This window comes from Diospyros lotus, chromosome 7 (genome assembly GCF_014633365.1).
Source record: "Diospyros lotus cultivar Yz01 chromosome 7, ASM1463336v1, whole genome shotgun sequence".
NCBI classification, from domain to species: Eukaryota; Viridiplantae; Streptophyta; class Magnoliopsida; order Ericales; family Ebenaceae; genus Diospyros; species Diospyros lotus.
In genome coordinates, this window is record NC_068344.1 from 1,107,398 (window position 1) to 1,127,380 (window position 19,983).

The following is a 19,983-nucleotide window of genomic DNA, read 5'->3' on the forward strand; positions in this document are numbered from 1 at the left end:
CTAATAGCTGTGGCTTGATTGAAAATTTGCAAGAGAGAGCATTTATCCAGGGTCCGAAGAACATGTATGTAGGAAAAGCATTGCAAGGTCAGAAGAATTGCATTATGGAAAAAACTGAGATCTCTTTTGTCCCTTGCCATTTTTTAAGCCTTTACAAGAGTTTACAACTGTGCGAAAACATCAAATTATTTCCTAGTTCTTTTAAGACATCAATGACCCAGAAAACAATGAAAGCAACAGAACTTCGGCTTTTTATGCTTCCCTGTCTTCGTGCCATCTTTGCAGATAGCATTTGCATCAACATTTGCCAGCTTATCATCGAATCCAGTTCCACCCACAATCGTTCTTTCGGTTGTTGCGTGAGTAGAGTAATAAGAAGCAGTCTGTTGATGAGTCTCACTTGCATGTAACAGATTTTCTTCGGGTGATGCAGGTGCTATCTTGTTATGGCATGTCTCTCTTGAGCAAGAATTTGACCCCATGCGCCTGAAACAAGCTTGCACCGAGAATATTAATATTAAATCACGATGTGGTTGTTACCTCTGTCCATGCCACATGAAGTTCGGTTGTGCTACAAAAAGTATCCATGGTTTCATGAAATGAGGTAGCAAATTCATGTTCCCTTCCTAATGCAAATGTAAGCATTTTTCATCTGTAGGGGACAACGGATTCACAATTTATGAGATCCCACAAATTGAGAGATCACGTGTCCATAATTTTTAGATTTGCTTTTTTATCTTTTAGTTTGGATAATGAAAGAATTAGTGGGTTATTTTGTATATAAGATGTTACATGTTGATTAGATAAGTGTGAGTGAAGATATCATTATAGTTTCAAATTGTCTGATTATATAGTATCAAAGCCACCCGCAGCCACCGTTGATTTTTCTAACAGACAAATCTGCCATTATTGTCAAAATGCCAGTAACAGAGAAGACGAAGCGTCGTCTTTAGAAGTTCCAGCATCCGTCTTCATCATTTTGGCATCCGTTGACCTTCGCCCTCTGGTATTTGACCTTCGCCCATTACCGTTATCGTCACCTGGCCCAACGTCACCATTATCGACCTCACGTAGCCACCGTCAATCGCTGGCCTCACCGCCTTTGTTTGCAACTTTTGTGATTGTCGAACATCACCACCATTGATCAGGCTTCCACGGCCACTCTATCCATCGTCGTCACCGACCTTTAATTGGCCAAGCCCCAGAGCCTAGCCTCTATTGTAGCTACCACGCACCGCCCTGTTCGCTAAGAATGTTTTTGCTTCAATCTCCCTCTCTGGTGCTCCAATCGCGATGTCGTCACCACTATTGGACTTGTCTCTCTCAACCCATCCAGTTCTTGGTGGTTTCGTCACTATCAGCCGCCACCATCAATCGTCGCCAACAATCGTTGTCGTTGCTCCAGCGAACTTCTGCCGCTGCTCACTACTACTTCCATCCCAGTCCTTTTCTTCATTTGTTTGTGGTAGTCTATCAGACCATCGACCTCATATTAGAACCTCAATAGTCTCAAATCTAGTTTGCAATAACCCACTTATTTCAGACCAACTGACCATCGTCGCTGACTTGAATTCCAATAACTACCATTATTGATAAAATAACCACCTCCACTTCATCCACAGCGGAATCAACCTGTATCCCAACTGTCTCCAATCCCCAATTATCTTTAGTTCTCGATCATTCTGGAAACCCCTTAATACAAATCATCTCTCATAAATTGAATGAAAGTAATTTTAAAGAGTGGTATCAATCAGTATTACTTATGATCAAGGGAAGAGGAAAGATGGGATATTTATCAGAAGCAACAGGAACACCTCCATTAATAATGTATGGGATGCAAAAAACTCAATTGTAATAACATGGTTGATAAACTCAATCGAGCAAATGATTGGGCGTCTATACCTATTCTACCAAACAGCAAAAGAAGTGTACTCAGACCATGAGGATATATCACAAAGTTTTGATGTTCGTTATAAGATTCAAAACACTCAACAAGGTACATTATCTGTCACCGAATATTTTAATACGCTATCAAAACTGTGAACAACAAATTGATCTGTTTCACAATATTGAATGAAAGTGTACTAATGATAGAGTCCTATATAATAAGATGGTAGAAAAAGATCGAACATTTGATTTCTTACCAAGGCTAAATCAAGAATTTGATAACGTTCAAGGACGTATATTTGGCACAAAGCCTTTACCCAACCTAAAAGAGGTGTTTGCTGAAGTTTGGCAAGAAGAAACAAGAAGGAAAGTGATATCCTCTCCAGTATAGAGCTCGTCCACTGAAATAGCAGTCTAGGGATATGCTTTAGCAATAAAATGAAATGAATGATACAATCCAAAAGGAACTCTTAGAAAGGACAAACGGGTGTGGTGTGAGCATCATAAGAAGCCCAACCATATCGAAAACATGTGTTGGGATATTCATGGTAAGCCCCTAGATTGGAAGCCACGAAGCCAGAGAGGAAAAAATGCTTATGTGACTGAGATAATAACTGGTGCAACCTCTCAACCATTCATAGTAAAGCAGATGGATTCGAAAACTGATGACTTTCTCATTAGTTACAAATGCCTCCAAAATTGTCCCATCAACTTCTATTAGCTCTACAACGCTTACGCATAAAGGTATTATTTCCTTATTATCATGTAAAGATTCACATGATATTTGGATAGTGAACATAGGTGCTTCTGACCATATGACAAGCTCCACTACAAGATTCAATAACTATCAACCATGTAAGAAAAATGTTGGCATTACTATAGTAGATGGGTCTATGTGCACAACAATAGGGAGATGAAAAATGTTGGTATTACTGTAGTAGTGGGTCTATGTGCAAAACAATAGGGAGATGAGATATGGAACTTGTCACGAACCTAGGGTTCGTGATAGGTTAAAAGAGGAATTGGAGAAGAAATCAGAATTAAAGGAAGGGGGAAATCAGTAGAAAGAGGGAGAGATATTAAGAGCAAAGGGAAGGAGAAATAGTAGAGAGAAACCAAAGAGAAATGGGAGAGAATTGTAGAGAGAATTAAAATTTCATTTCATCAATTCATGCCTAATCCCTTCCTATAACTGAGGCAATATATATAGCCTCACTTAGTTATCAAACAAATCTCTCTAACCAACTAAACTACAAGACAAAAAGAGAAAATAACAGAATAACAACACCCATGTGCTATAATCGAATTACAAAAATACCCCCTAACTATAATTGTAACTCAAGTACAGCTTTGCCCCTATAATACCCAAGGTCATGACAATTCTCCCCCCCCCCCCCCCCCGAAATGTTTCTTATCCTTAAGAAACTTATTACCACCTAGCCGTTGCTTCTTTATCCAATGTCCATCTTCACTCAGTAGTTTCTTCTTCACTTTTCCCTTTTCTTATCTTGTTTTTTCCTTTTCTTTTGCCTTATCTTTTCTTTCTCCTAAGCAACAACAACATTATGTCTTGCTGCCACACCAATTTCAGCCATCCGCCTCTTCCTTAGTGCCGTTAAAAAAGGTTCCAAATGTGTCGTTAGCCCTACAACCCCATCCTCCAACTCTTCTTGTTGCAATGTTACCTTTACTTTGTCTTGTGTGCCCGTGCCAATGAAATACATGTGAGATGTTCCAAACAGGGTATCCGGTGCAATCCTTTGTTCCTTCTCTTTAGGCTCCTTATTCTGTTGTTTCAAGAGATCAATGGCATCAGGAGTCTCAACTCTAATGGCAGTGCTTGAGAAGTTGCCAACTGATGAGTGCCATCCTCCACTTCCTCCTCCCTAATCTCTTTTTTCATGTACTCCTCAGTCTTCTCCACAACCAAGACCAAGGGAGTAGTATATTTAAACCCTTCCATATCTTCAGTAGGGCCCTCCTCAAGTGGAAATACTTTTACTTGTTCGTAGCTGGAGTACACCAAGAATTTACTTTCAACAAGGTTGTCTTTCTTCGGCTGCTCCACTTTAAGGAATTCTTTCTTATTAAAATTTTCTTGATAATCATCAAAGTATTATGCGGGGAAGTTATACTTCTTAATCAGTATCATCGCAAACTCCTATAACTTCTCGCAAAACATATGACCAAATTCCTCGCATGTTTCATGGATCCCACTTCTTTTTTCTTTGTCCCCTTGGCTGATCTCTTTCTCAAAATCCTTTCCCCATGTTTGATGCTTCTAGTCAACTGAAAATGCAGCATTTTTCTGCTGCCATTAAGGATCTGATTGTCTGACGTGGGCACTACTTCCTAAAACCTCCCGAGTAGTACACCCCATTGAAAATGCAACTTTCTTTGGCTGCCATTGAGGCTCTATTTCAACTAAAAATGAAAAATTTTTCTGCTACAATTGAGACTCCATTGGATTCCTTCGTGCACTACTCCTCCTGGCCGAAATCTCACTGGCTGGAAAAGCAATAGGCCAAGAAACAACAGCTCTTTCCATCCTAATTCCCTTTTGTAATTGCCTCACCCAATCACCTCTAAAATTGATCCAAGAAGTGGCAAATTGCAGCCACTGTTAGGCTTCAAGACCAAGTCTATTGTAACAGTAAAAAAAAAATGCACACTTACAGCAACTTGATCGGCCTTCTAGAATCCCCTAGGCCTACCAATTCTTTTGACTCACCTGCTGCAATGATTCCCTATACCTGTTGGAATCACCGTCGGACTCACCTTATCTAACTACTCAATTGCACTTCCAAAATCCAAGCTCAACCATTAAGAAATTGTCGAGAGTCAAGTGTATTCCTTCCGCTTGTTGGAATTCCCCAGATCGCTGGAATTCACTACTGGAATGATGCCCGACTTCTGAAACCGTCGTGCGCTTAGCTTCTCAATTTTGTGTTGAGAGTTGTTTTGTTCTCTTGGTTATGACTCGTTCTTTGATTCCTCGGAATCTGATCAGAATTGCTGCTTGCACTCACCTATCAAGAGCTGAGAACCCAGTTTCGACCACCGTAGGGATGCAGTCATTCAACCAAATTGCTACGAGTTCGCTGGAATCACAGCGGAGGAAAGATTGGTTCTGATACCATTTGTCACAACCTTAGGGTTACTTAGGGTTGCGATAGGAATTGGGAAAAGAAATCAGAATTGAAGGGAGAGAAAAATCAGTAGAAAGAGGAAGAGACATTGAGAGAAAGGGGGGAAAAACAAGAGGAATGTGAAGGAGATTGGAGAGTCTTAGAGAGAAATGAGAATTAAAAATTCATTCAAATCAAGCATTGGAATCGCCTGGGCTGCTAGCCTTCCTTGAGCGATTGTGATGCAACCTACGGAATTCTTCGAAATTGGGAATCGTTGGTTGTCGTAGTCTCTGAATTGGCTTCCAAACTGCCGAATCTGCTTCGCTCTTCCACTTCGAGCAATACTTACAAAAAGTCGCGGCCAACGTTAACCTTCGGCTCTCTTTCGAAATATCATCTAGGAGATGCTCGCCCATTCCGAATTCTGCTACTGGATCTGCTTCGCCTATCACCAAACGTATCCTCACTTGGACCACAGGAATTGGATTCGCTGGATTTACTTCTGTCGCCTTCTCAAACCACGACTGCAGCCACTGAAGTCCACAGATTCTGTTGCGATTAAGAAAGTTCACCGGAATCCACGAATCACTGCTCAATTAATTCCAACGAGAGTCGTCAGAATCAATTTATCAAAATTGCATAATCTATGACCGAAGAACGATTGCTCTGATACCATTTGTCACGAACCTAGGGTTCGTGATAGGTTAAAAGAGGAATTGGAGAAGAAATCAGAATTAAAGGAAGGGGGAAATTAGTAGAAAGAGGGAGAGATATTAAGAGGAAATGGAGGGAGAAATAGTAGAGAGAAACTAAAGAGAAATAGGAGAGAACTGTAGAGAAAATTATAATTTCATTTCATCAATTCATGCCTAATCCCTTCCTATAGCTGAGGCAATATATATAGCCTCAGTTAGCTATCAAACAAAACTCTCTAACCAACTAAGCTACAAGATAAAAAGGGAAAATAACATAATAACAACGCCCATATGTGTTGTAACTGAATTACAAAAATACCTCTTAATTGTAATTGTAACTCAATTACAGCTTTGCCCCTATAATACCTAAGGTTGTGACAGAACTCAATGGGTTGAAGTTGAATTTAGTTCTTCATGTTCCAAATCTGCAATGCAATTTACTTTCAGTGAGTAAATTAACCAAGGATTTGAACTGTTCAGTAACGTTTTTCCTACTGTAAATTTTAGGATTTGTCATCAGAGAAGACGATTGGGAATACTAAGGAGTGAAATGGTCTCTATTACTTATCAAGTGTTGGTTCTCTTTCAAGACCAAAGTTACCTACTATTTTTTCCTTATTCTCTAATTCCAATATTTTGTTGTGGCATCATAGATTAGGTCACCTCAGTTTCTCTTATCTAAAGCGTTTGTACTCTCATTTGTTCATTTTAATAAAGATCCTTCATCATTCTAGTGTGATCATTGTACTCTTGCCAAACAAACCCGTGCATTTTATCCACCTCACATATACAAACATTCTACTCCATTCCATTTAATTCATAATGATGCGTGGAGACTATCACGAGTGTTAAATTTGACAGGGGAACGATGATTTATTACCTTTATTGATGACCATACTCGGGTATGTTAGGTTTACTTGATGAGAGAAAAATCCGAAGTGACTATAATTTTTAAACAATGTCACAAGCTTGTCACAAATGTTTTTTAGTCATCTATTCATATTCTTCGAACAGATAATGATAGAGAGTATTTCTCCCATGAACTAAATGAATATCTCCAAGAATATGGGATACTTCATCAAAGTTCATGTGCATATACTCCTTAACAAAATGAAGTAGTTGAGAGAAAAAATCATCAACTACTGGAAGTTGCTCGATCAATCATGTTTGCTAGTCATATTCCACACTGGTGAAGCCATTCTTACATCAACATTTCTTATCAATCGTGTTCCCTCCAAAGTCCTTTAATACAGAACACCTCTCAATGCATTGTTATCTGTCTTTCCTTCCTCTCAGGTTCATACTTCTCTTGAACCTCGTTTGTTTGGGTGTGTAATATTTGTCCATAATATTCAACCCAACCAAGGCAAGTTTGATTCTAAAGCTCTCCAATGCGTCTTTCTTGCTTACTCCACCACACAAAAAGGGTTATATGTGTCAAGACAACAAACAATGCTCAGTGTATATGTAGATGATATGGTGATAGCAAGTGATGATGAAATGGAGATTGAAAATCTCAAAAAGAGACTTCAAGCTAAATTCACAGTAAAAGATCTTGGGGAACTTAGATACTTTCTTGGAATGGAGATTTCAAGAAGTCACAAAGGGATCTTCATTTCGCAAAAAAAGTACACACTTGATTTACTTAAAGAGGCAGGAAAATTTGAGTGTAAACCTTCTAGTATGCCCTTGGAACATAACTGAAAGCACAAGGTGTCAGATAGTGATCCTTCAGTAAATAAAAAGAGCTATCAGCATTTGGTAGGAAAACTCATCTACCTATCACTCACAAGACTAGATATTGCTTTTAGTGTGAGCGTGGTAAACCAGTTTATGCATGCTCCCACAAAAAGGCATATGGAGGCAGTAAACCAGATCCTAAGGTATTTAAAGGGAAGTCTTAGCAAAGAGTTATTGTTTAAAAAGACTAGAGTCAGGAATATTGTTGGTTTTTCAGATATAGATTGGGTAGGAACTGTTGATGAGAGCAAGTCAACAACAGAGTATTGCACAACAGTTTGGGGTAATCTAATGACATGGAAAAGCAAAAAACAGTAAGTGGTTTCTCGAATCAATGCAGAAGCAGAGTATAGAGCCATAACTCAAGGAACACGTGAACTCATTTGGATACAGAGATTGATGACAGACTTAAACATTAACAAGTCCTATGAAATTGTTTAGTGACAGCAAATCAACTATCAGTGTAGTCCATAATCCAGTTCAACATAATCGAATGAAACATATGAGGATTGATAGAGAATTCATCAAGACAGAGATTAAGAATGGGACTATCGCCTTGCCCTACACTCCTACCAAGTCTCAGGAAACTAATGTTCTAACCAAAGTACTCTAGAAATCAAGTTTCAATATCCATATTTGCAAGCTGTAAATGACTAACATCTATTGTCCAACTTGAGGGGGATAGGTAATAGGAACAAAAGATCCACTTTTTGTGAGATCTCACAAATTGAGGGATCATGTGTGTCCATAATTTATAAGTTTGTTTTTCTATCTTTTAGTTTGAATAATGAGAGGATTAGTGGGTTGTTTTGTATATAAAATGTTGTAGGTTGATTAGGTGTGTGTGTGAAGATATCATTGTAGTTTCAAATTGTCTGATTATACCATCGATTAAATGTCTTAGATGAAACAACTTCTAGATATTCATAGCCAAATTGTTATTGAAAATGCAATGTGGTTTATTGAAAATGGTCTCTGAGTTTCCAGATCTAATTTAAGGTTGACTTAGAGAAATGGAAATGTACGTCGGTAAATGAGGGGAAAAGAATTGAATGCTTGCGTATTGGGACAGACTATATGGAGAAAATAACCGGTCCCTCAAGATGACATCGACAATCGAGCAAACTAAGCAAGCAGAGTACTATCAACAAAACTGTAAATGCTGTCATTACTAGATCCAGGAGGCCTCCAGGTTTTCCAGATGTGAAAAGAAGAAAATACTTGATAATATAAGTGCAATAAACATAGAAGGCAGAGCTGTTCAACAAAACTACCTGGAGCAATGACTGCTGGAACTGTTCCTAGGCTCATGCAAGGCTCTCTCCACTGTTTCATTTTTCAACGCATCGACACAAGCCTGATCACTTGCACATATTTGACCATTTCCTAAAGACCTCAGCTCTTTTTCTCTATTCTTTCCCACATCAAATGATCCTTTGTGAGTGAATTCAGGAGAACGTGTTTGAGGACCCAATCTGTATTCCCGACAGATGGAAATGACTTTGTCTAATGTTTCTAGAGCTTGTTTCACCTGAGGGCTGACACCAATTATTTTATTATTGACACATGGCTTTTCTTCAATTTGAGTGGTCGTTCGGTTACTGATTTGCTTACCACCCTCCTCCAAGTGTCCACTTTGTTCAATATCTTCTTCTGCAATCTCCTCAATCTCAATAATGGCTATGTGATCTTCAACTACCGCATCCTCTGAAAAAGTTCCAGTTGCATGGTGATCATATTCAACTACCGCATCCTCTGGAAAAGTTTCAGTTGCATGGTGATCACTGAGAACCTCCAGAACATGTTCTTCATGAAAAGTCTCGACATCATTCTTGGTGTCTCCTAGTTCTAGAGCTCTCTTCTGCTTATTATCAGAATAAAGAATTTCCCTTATTCGATTATATAGCTGGTCCTTCAGGGCCTTCCCAAAGTCTTCATCACCTCTAGACACAGAAGCAACTTCCTGTTACAGAGTCCATAACAAAAGTATAAAAGAAAAAGCAGAGTAGCCAAAAGATGCATATCTACATTTTATTAAGAGAACTGAGACTATATTACAGGTAAATATTAAACAAGATTTTCTCTCCTTTGTTTCATCTTTTTGGGTTCCATCAGTCAGGAACTCGACAAGCACCCACGTCCCATTATGAGCTGTCTACATAGTTTGTGACAAAGAAATAACGAACTGAAGGATCGGTGAGGTCATATGTAAGAGTACAAACATGTTTGTGCCATCAAATTCATACTCTAGCTAACAGTTTTAAACAACTATTCTAGGCAAAAACATTACTGTTAAAAAGGAATGGAGAGAGAAAACAAAAGACTAAAGTATAACCTTTTTATAGAGCCTGAAACCACTGCCAATGAGCTGCCTTGAGACAAAATTAATGAATGATGGAGGAACGAAATCCAGCTTCATATCAAAATTTGCTATTGTCCTGCAATATTAGGAAGGATGAAGGTCTATATCACGGGGAGTGGGAGGCTGTCCCAGCAGGCACATTAAGAATAAAGGATGAAGGATGAAGATGAAGGAAAATGATAAAGGCACTACCAGACAAACTGAATATATATAAAATACTTACTCACAGGGGCGCCCAATGAAGCATATTTAAGTAATATCAACTGTTCCATTTCTGTTTCCTTTGTAAACTTCATTATTTTTATTATTACTTTTTTTTATGACTAAGAAAACTTCAGTTTGCTTCCATGTGGTAGTTGATAACATAAGCGATTACGGTCACACTACTAGAATAACCCATGTAACCAGAGAACACAATACCTTAGGAAACATCAACAAAAGTGGCAGTACCACATCCTTTTTTTGATAAGTTGCTTTTGATGCCTTTGTTTTTCTGTCTACAAAGTGTATTGATGATATCTAGCCAGGACCACAATGGATTTTGAAGCATATCTCACTTGGAAATGTTTTTACCACCCAAAAAATATCTCCTATCTGATATGAGATTTCAGCAAACTCACCTAAAGTAGCTTCTGTCTGCAGTCACTTTCTGCAATGCAAACCCTCCCACCACATCAATCCTCACTACATCTTGTGCATCAGGTATTCCATCTTTGGAGAACCCATGAGTACTTCTGTCAATGCTCTCTAAGTCAGATATCTGAAAGTATACATGGTAATGCTCTTTAGGTTAATCATCTAGATGTTTCGTGATTTTCCAAAACAAAGTAAGTAAATTAGCTGAACATGTGGTTCATGAAAGTTTAAGTGACTACCGAGTTCAGAAGCACAACAATAAGATCATCTTGAAAGTATTCAAACTCAAAGAAGTGCACAACAACCTCTCTTGCTGATAATGGCCATGGAACCTTCATCCTTTCTTCCAAAAAGTTAGCCAGATATCCAAAAATGAAACATTGAAGGCCTAAATAACTTGATATAAGAAAAATAGAGTAAAAGTCGAGGCATACCTCACTAAAGATATCTGTTCGCCAATTCGAACCTTCTGCAGACAATCAGAAGATATAATTTTGAATGTTGGTATGTTAGTCTGCGGCCACCTGGTAGGAAAAAAAGTATCTGTATAAAATACTATGTTTCATTGTTGTGGTATCAAGAAAAATCTAAGCATACAGCACTTACACAATCCTAATTATTGCTGTATTTTCTTCCTGTGATGGCTTGGCTGTTGTAACAGTAACACCATGGCAATTAATGATGGCAGAGTATACGTGTGCAGGTCTAGATCCATGAAGGAAATATATATAAACATATGTTCTTACTCCCCCTTATGTTCTGGGCCTTTTATCCAAAAAGGAAAAATACAAGTCATGTTTCTATGTTGTACAAGTCGGTTTCACAATATTAATTATGCGATGGAATATGACCATATCATTTATATTTATTCACTGTCATCTCATGAAACTTTTTCATATAAAGATGGTGTTGAAACTTCATCTCATCATTCCCTCACTAGAGGGTTGCATCAGAAGGGCATCTGGCCTAAAATTTTGCCACATTGTTCTTTTGCATGAATTTGTATTGTCAATGTGATTTTTAAAAGTCAGTTGACATTGTGAATGTCGTGCCACTAACTCTAACTTGGTTATGATAAGGTGAAATTGATGATGATGGCCCATCACAAATGACTCCCTCCTATTCTCATCAGCTCAGGCACCTTCGACCTTATAGCAACACATTACATTTATTAGAGTATATGTATATCAAATATGGCATGTTTATGTACAACTTTTAATTTGTTGTGTATAGTGCATGCATGAGCAAGTCTATTGACCGAACTAAAAAGAGTAATATTGTGAGGTTTGCTACTGACCATGTATCCTGTGACTGAGAACTAAAAAGATCAATAACCTTAAAACTACAATATGTATATTTCAACTAAATTTTTGGACAGAAGAACTTGCAGCAAAAGAGAAAAAAAATAATAATCAGAAACATTACTAACATATATTTGCATTAGTTGTTTCAGATCCATGGGTCTAAAACAAGAACAATAATATGTAAGAAAAAGTAGGAAAGGGCTGTCATGAAAGTTCATTTCTAATAGATTTCTTTGATAATAGTCTCAGTTTTCATAACCGAGCAACTAATTAGTATAGTAGCCATTTTCAACTCCTTTTAGCAGCATAATGATCCCATCAAGCAAGTACAGAAATGCATCAAATTCCTGCACCCTAAAGGCAAAGACCCCTAGCAGTACAATACTTCCAACTCTAAGAAGGTGAAAGAGGACCCAGTAGGGACACTATCCATGTCCCTTCACTGTGTTACTTCAGGCAAAAGACAAAGTGAAAGGAAGCTAGTTCACTATCCATACTACCAGATAATGAGCGCATGGTATTAGCATTCAATGCATATTACTGAATAACCTTAGTTTGCTTAAGTAGCAATCATGTTCAATTGGCAGTATTTGATATCAGTCAACCATGGAGGCAGGCATCTAAGACCCGAAATCTCATCCTATCAACATCTACACCTTCATTTTTGTACAAGTCCATTAGTAGACAGAGTTAACTGCATAATGAAATTTGCAGTACCTTGGCAGTACACAACATGTTCATTTGCAGTACCTTGGCAGTACACAATATGTTGTCCTTAGACACTTAAATGGCAGTTGTAACTATATTATGATTCAAACCGATAGCACAGACATTACAGAAACAGCTCTCACCATTTGTTGAAGAGGGTGGATTCCCATGAGATGCATAAACCTGCAAGAAGAATCAAAATGAAACTTGGAGGCTCATTACATGATCATTAAAAACCTCATTTTCAATTTGACTTACAAACATCTAGAGGACCATCTACATAGCCTTCAACAAGTAACGTATGGAAGGGAGTTCCTTGTGGTCCTTGTCGATACATCACACGGTAATCTTCAGTATCCTGCTTTAACTGTCAAAAGAAGCAAGATGGCTTCAACAACTTTTAGTGTCAAAATATTTGTGTGATCATGTGTATATAAACATACAGAAAGATTTCAATGTCAAATCTCCATGAAGGTGGCCTACAACACATGGTCTGATTGTCCAATGACTCCAATCATAGAAAAGAAATCAATATCAGCAATATGATGAGTTCACTTGTCAGCTGGCCATGTTTATTTTGCTTTATGAGGAAAGTCATGAGAGAGAAAAAAAAGGTGAGTATGCAGGGAACTCATAAGATTAATCAGACAGAAAGCATACTTTCCAACCACTGCGAGGCGTCTCTCTACTTTTGGATACTTCATAATCATTTGCTGAAGCACTTTTCAACATTTGGAGAAAATTGATCACATCTTTAGTTCTCCTCTCTACTATGTTCTCGAGATATTCTGAAAAGACACTTTCAATTAGAATGCTTATGCATGCATACACAGACTAACAACTACCAGATTCCATATTACATAGAAACAGATGAATCAAAGGAACATGTGAATTGAAGCTAGGAATAATTAACCTTCAATTTCACAATGTGATGACTGTAGAATTTGTTTTTTCACAAGAACCTTAAGTCCTTCCTCATTCTCGAGATCATAAGATGTCAATGTTTTGTCCAGCCTTCCCCGGTAATGAGAGATGTTACTTTTCCTCTCCATCAGTACATTACCAAGCAAACAAGAGGGCCCCCTTTTTCAATTTTAAAATCTATGCCACCTACTACGAAAGAATTTCATGTTATTCCAAATTAAAAAATAATTTGACAGATAATGTAATTACAAATATGAAGTACTTTCACTAGTCAATTCTAAATGGAAGGATATGCATACAAATGGAAATAAAATACGCATAACAACAAAGCTGTTTCGAGAGGGAACTACGCGTCAAAATGTCATTTATACGCATAACAAAAGGTTTAAAATTGGAAGCATGTGTAAAGAAGAAGGCCCCAACAGTTTAGCAATTAGTAAAGCTGCAGCAATTTGTGATGGGAATAGTAGCGGTTTGATCCCCTGAACCTGAGAAAGGAAATGCGTAGCTCATAATGTCATTTATATGGCAAGTACTTTTCATATTTAGTACTAGCGGTGTCAGATAGGAGAAACAGGCACATAGTAAGGACCTTCAAATCATAGACATAGCACTTCCAACATAATCAACATGGACCTTAGAATGAAGATTGTGTTTTTATTTTTTAGCAACAGGGTAGTGATTTTTAGTGCACATGCTCTCAAATAATGGATTACAGTCCTTCGGTTTCCATCTCTTTTAGAGCATGTAACAAGATTAAAGTCTCCCCTGCAAGGACCAAGCCATCAAACAATTGGAATTACTTTCCCAGAAAAAGCATCCCCTCGTAATTCCCTTCAGTCTCTGAGAACAAAAAATCAACAAATTTGAAACATAGAAAGATTGAAGCCCATAAAAGTGGGGGAAAATTGCAAAGACCATCACAAGTACGAATGAAACAAATTCACAAACATCAAAGGAGCTGACCCACTATTTGTTATGTAGCATCAATAACCAAACCAATGACTCGAAGCATATCAATCCTCAAATGCAAGAAAAAAAGAAAACAGAACAGATGGTGCAACTCAAAACTACCCAAAGATTGGAATTCATGAGAGTAAATAAACCAAAGCGATGATAGAAATACATCAATCCTCATGTGCAAGAGGAAACACAATAGATGGTACAGCCCACATGAAAGTACCCCCCTTCAGGATTAACCAATTGGTTTATTGGACATCATGGGCTTAAAGCCCACCATGACTCAAAAAAGTAGATCAATTCACCAAAAAAAAAAAAAAACTTCCTCTTTCAAAACTACCCAGTTGGTTTGTTGAACTCCCGAACAAGACCCATGATTGGAATTAGTGAACTTAAACCAAAGAAATTATCAAAAAGAGCAGTAAACACTAAACAGAACAGACGGTACCAACTCATACAAAGGCTTCCGGGGCTCCGAAGCGTCTGATCTAGAGTTAAACTGGGCGAAACTCTCAGAACCCAATTGCAGATCTCAAAAGAGAGGAAAGCCGAGCTGATACGAGGCCACCTTGACACGTGGGTCTTCGTTGAACGTAACGAATATGAAGAAGACACGCAGCAGAATCAAGCAGTTCGTCATGGCTTTCCCAAAAATATATTAGAATATGGGGATTGGGTTGAATATTCAAGAAACAACAAATACATGGGCAAGGCCTTAGGTAAGTAGTTGGAATTGGAAATCATTGAATTCTTGTGGTTGAGCAGATGAGCAAATTCAACACAGCATTGAATGAAGGACTTAGGACAATGGGGCCATGTCAATTAGGTAGGTAGTAGGCACCTTCCGCAGCTCTAGCCTCCAGCGAGTGTAAAGACAAATGACACAATACTAGACTTCAGGGGTGAGGAAGACTTCTGGTAAACTGAACTAGAGTTCTGGTAAACTGAATTAATTGAATCAAATTCATAAATTTGATTGATTCTGTTTAATTTTTAATTGATTGCAGTTCAATTCTGTTATTTTTAAAAAAAAAATTAATTATTTAGTTCGGTTCGATTATTAATTTTAGTTTGATTCAGTTATTTCTTTTAAGAATTTTGATTAAATTTTTTTAATATTATTAACCAAATATTCAAACAGAACTAACGACCAGTGGCAGAGCCATAAATTTTAGACAGGACGAACAAAAATTAAACCCAAACTCTAAATTTTATCTAAAATTAAATAATATAAAAAAATAATATAATATAATATTAAAAAATATATATCAATAAATTATACAATCGATATATTTTCATATTTTAATAACGTCACGTAATAATATCATTATCAATTTTATTAAATATTTATTTTTGAATATACATAACTACATTGTCGTTCAATCATTAATCTTCAATTTGATTGTGCAACCGAGTCTTGATAAGTTTCATGATGTACTGTCGTTCAATTATTGATCTCTAATTCAATTATATAGTCGAGTCTTGACAAACTTCATGACAAAAAATATATTTTTTATCATAGTTTTAAATATGTAATTGATAAATTTATAACAAAAAATGAAAAAAAATTAATCCCTTTAATTAAAACATAGTTAAAGAAACAGTCAAAAGAGGTTAACATGTACAAAAGAAAAGTGGGTCAAATTTCCATATATCTTATTTTGATTGTGCAACCACCAGCTATCATGACCGGTGATTTTCGACGATCAGAGACAACCACTCAACATCCTTATTCTCATCAACCAATATATCCAAAAATCAATAAAATCTAATGGCTAAATTTCGTAGATCTAAATTTAAACTTCTGGCCAAACCCAATATGCGTAAATGCATTGGCAATTGCCACGCAATCACTAAACACCCTTATCTTCATCGACCAATATACACAAAATTCAGAATTTTTTAAAAATTCGGTGAGTATTTAGAAAAAAAAATAAAAAATATATTAAATTATTATATATAATATTTTTTTTTTAAAATCCAAGGTGGGCAACTGCCCACCCTTGGCTGTACATGACTCCGTCACTACTGACAACTCAATCTTTTTTTATTAGATTCGGTTCAACTATTAGATTCAATTCAATTTTATTTTTTTGTAAGAATTTCGATTCTATTACAATAGTTCAAAATTCGATTAGTTCGATTTTGATTATTTAAGTTAGTTTAGATGATTCACTTTGATTATAATTGATTACACACTTCTACTAGACTTTGAGCAAGTATGTTAATCATTCTCAAAGACGACAATCCATCGCAACCGTCATCAATAAAACAACATTATTACTAAAATTTAAAAGAGTATTCTTAGGTTTAAATATGATCTTGATTGCAAGATAAGAATATTATAATAAATTAATTAATTTGTTCAATTTAACCTCATAAGTGACATATTATTATTTTGTTTCTAATCGTTCGAATATAATAATAAATTTATTAACTGAAAATGTCATCATTAAGTTATTTAAAATCTATAAGAAAGAAAACAATCAGAGGGCGTAAAAATATAACATTTAGTTTGTAAAATTTTGTTATTATGCTTTTGTAGATATAACATTTCTTGTTGTAGAAAAATACTTTATTGATAACATTTATCTACTCTCTTTTAATATTATTACTCATCAATACACGAATATCATTTCAAGTGTCAAAATTAAGTGTTTAAAAAAAATCTTCTAACTCATATAATACATTAAATTTTGATTAATTTATTAAATATTAAAATTCAGTAATAAAATACTAATACTATGTAGCCTATCATAAGAATCGAATGAATTGACTAAATTGATTAGATCAAATAGATCGAACCTTTTTTAAAAGTCCAATTGAACTGGTTGAATAGTTGCTCAAATTAAAAAAAAATAATAATAAAGTGCAAGCAGGTAGAAGTAATTGTGTGGGTAAAATTTATTTTAGACCAAAATAATTAAATCGAATTGACCAATATTGGTTAAAAAATGACATCATTTTTTACTTTGAATCGGTTCAATTATTTTGATTTTTTAAATAAAGAAAATAAATTAAATTGAAATAATTAAAAAACTTAAATTTGAAAATCAAATTGAATTAGTTTACAAATTGAATTGAACTGAATCATCAATTTTGACCGACTCCAATTAGTTATTTTAATTTAACTAAAATTTTGCTCATCTTGAGTCTTGGTTTTTTTTTTTATTTTTATGTGTTAGTTTTTTATTTATTTGTTTTCATTTTTTTATTAGAAAATAAAATAAACATTATGTTTGATAATGCTATTGTTCTTCAAAATTTTCTATATTCAAATATATTGTTTATTTATAATTTGTAAAATTTAGAAAATATAAATTATAGAATATTATATATTTTTAGAATAATATATTCAAATACACATTATATTAAAATACCATAAAAATATAAGTTACAATTTGTAAATCTATTATACAATTTATAAAATACATTTTTACATATATACTTTCATAATTAAAAATATATATTTTAATTAGTTATACTATTAATTATATTTTTAACTCAATTAAATTAAAATATTATTTAAAATTAAAATTAGACAATTCAATATTACTTTTATATATATTTTAATTAAAATGTTGTAATTTTTTATTTAAATATTATTTTGAATTTTACCATATATTATTTTAATTTTTTGAGATAATTTGCCTTTAATTTCTTATTTGGGTCCTTAACGGGTTGGATTAAGGGAGTTGGCCGGGTCTTTTGAGGGTGATCGCGGCGGCAGCAGTCGCCGGCGACGTCGGAAGAAGGAGGACTCACCTGGGTTTCCGTTAGCCGGTAAGTTCCTGCTTTCTTTGTCCTTTCTGTGTTCTTTTTGTCCGTTTCTTCTTTCTTTCCGGCGATGCGCACCTCTCTCTCACTCCCTTTTTCTCTATCTTCTTTTATATTTTACATACGCACATGCACGCAACTCACTGGTTCTATGCATTCTCCGGTGATCATTCACAGTTCTAATACTCCTACTGTTTATTAGTCGCACAGTGCGGCCGCGGACGCCCTTTTTTCCAGCCGTCGGCCGTCTCTGCCGTTGCAACCCCATGGAACCCCTGAAACTTTAGTCTTCTCGATACAAGTTTGTCCCCCCATATTGCCTCTGCACATTCCATTATTGTTGTGTAGAGTGATCAGTTTTTTACCAGTGAACTCCTAGCACTACACAACGGTCAGGTATCTGGATTGAGCCTAAGGTGCTTTAAGGAATTATGGAGAAATGGGAGAGAGAAAGTGTAAGCACCCCGCTCGGATATCCCAATCACCTGGTCTATCCGAACGAAAGCGCTTACAGAAGGAAAGAGAAATAAACATAAGACAAAAATTACCCTGACATGCATATTCAAGAAATATAACAGCGAAAGCAAAACCACACACATGGATGCCCACAAGTACCCCGCTGGAACAACGGTTACGGAGTATATAAATATATACAGACCATGTGCCAACAAATAAGAGATACAAAGGATAACCCGGCACAGTAAAAAATAAGAGACAAAGATCCTATCAAAATATTAGAGACAAATGAGGCAAGCCAAATGTACACCCTATCGGCACGGCTGGCTGCTAGGTGGAACGATTCTCGCCCTCGAACTTCGCTTTACCCTTACCTGGAATTATGGAAAGCAAGGTGAGTCGCAAGACTCAGCAAGTTTATAAGAAAATGAAGGCTATACAGTAAATAAAGGAGAAGCTCACCCCAAACACCGTCCCACACATACACACAAGCCATGAGACACTAACAACACAACAACATAGCATAAGGAAAACACATATTGGTCCTTGGGGCCCATACAAGACACACAGCACTCAAGTCCCATACCAACATGCCGTTGCCCTGAGAGGCAACATAAATCTCCAACAAACCTGCGCGCACTATCCCGGGTCGGTACTCCCGTCACCCGTGTGTCCATGTCGGTACTCCCGACACCCGAGCCATTGGCTCCCTCGGAACGGTCCTCTCGTCCGAGACTGATGACTACCAGTAACCATGCAATGCACATAAAAATACAATAGCGTAGTGAGCATCAACGTGATACACTGACGCCCATACATCCAGGCATCAGGCCATACTCCGCCCATATAGTAAACCACACGCGATGCATATGCCCGTGCTGGATGCGATATAACCAAGCTAGAATGTCCGTGACCAAGCATAATCAGATCATGAAAACCCTAACATGCAGCCCGTACCTATGTGCACACCAAAACATGCAACAAGAATAAAATGATACTAGTCATGCTATAATCATGTAACGACAGAGCTAGTCAACAGTGTCTGGCACCGGTCAACGATCAGTGAATAGGAGTGACCAGCCGATGGCCTAGAAAAGACCGTACAATAGTCACTCCGTCACTGAACAGCCGATCCTTGCCCCCACTACCGAACCGCTCTAGTCTACAAACAACCAAAATCTATAATAATACCTGAACAACTAAGAACCTATCCCCGAGTGAGTACGGCATCATTCCCATAAGCATGGGAGTGGCACAAACCCCCACAGGCAACTAGCAAACAAAATCCCCAAGCCAGCATTTTAAATCAACTAACTTATAATCCCATAATTAATAAACGGGCCGAAACAAACGAATGGAGGTTAAATAAATGGACAACAAAAAGAACGTTGTAAAGGTTATAA

The 19,983-nt window shown here is 36.6% G+C and overlaps 1 protein-coding gene across 6 annotated transcripts; it reads right to left on the reverse strand.

Annotated features, from left to right (window-relative positions):
- Positions 1 to 69: 69 nt before the first annotated feature.
- LOC127806978 (uncharacterized) lies at positions 70 to 15,213 on the reverse strand. 6 transcript variants are annotated; one of them, XM_052344625.1, is made up of 11 exons: positions 14,806 to 15,211; positions 13,377 to 13,573; positions 13,124 to 13,251; positions 12,722 to 12,830; positions 12,607 to 12,646; positions 10,886 to 10,975; positions 10,691 to 10,790; positions 10,436 to 10,575; positions 9,789 to 9,891; positions 8,728 to 9,416; positions 70 to 486 (listed from the first exon to the last, which is right to left on the reverse strand). In XM_052344625.1, exons 2-11 carry the CDS (start codon positions 13,513 to 13,515, stop codon positions 210 to 212), a joined length of 1,815 nt encoding a protein of 604 aa, XP_052200585.1. In that variant the 5' UTR covers positions 13,516 to 13,573; positions 14,806 to 15,211; the 3' UTR covers positions 70 to 209. The 6 variants fall into 6 exon arrangements, with proteins under 6 accessions (XP_052200585.1, XP_052200586.1, XP_052200582.1 ...); XM_052344626.1 differs by having other exon boundaries at positions 13,377 to 13,576; XM_052344622.1 differs by having other exon boundaries at positions 14,796 to 15,211.
- Positions 15,214 to 19,983: the final 4,770 nt, after the last annotated feature.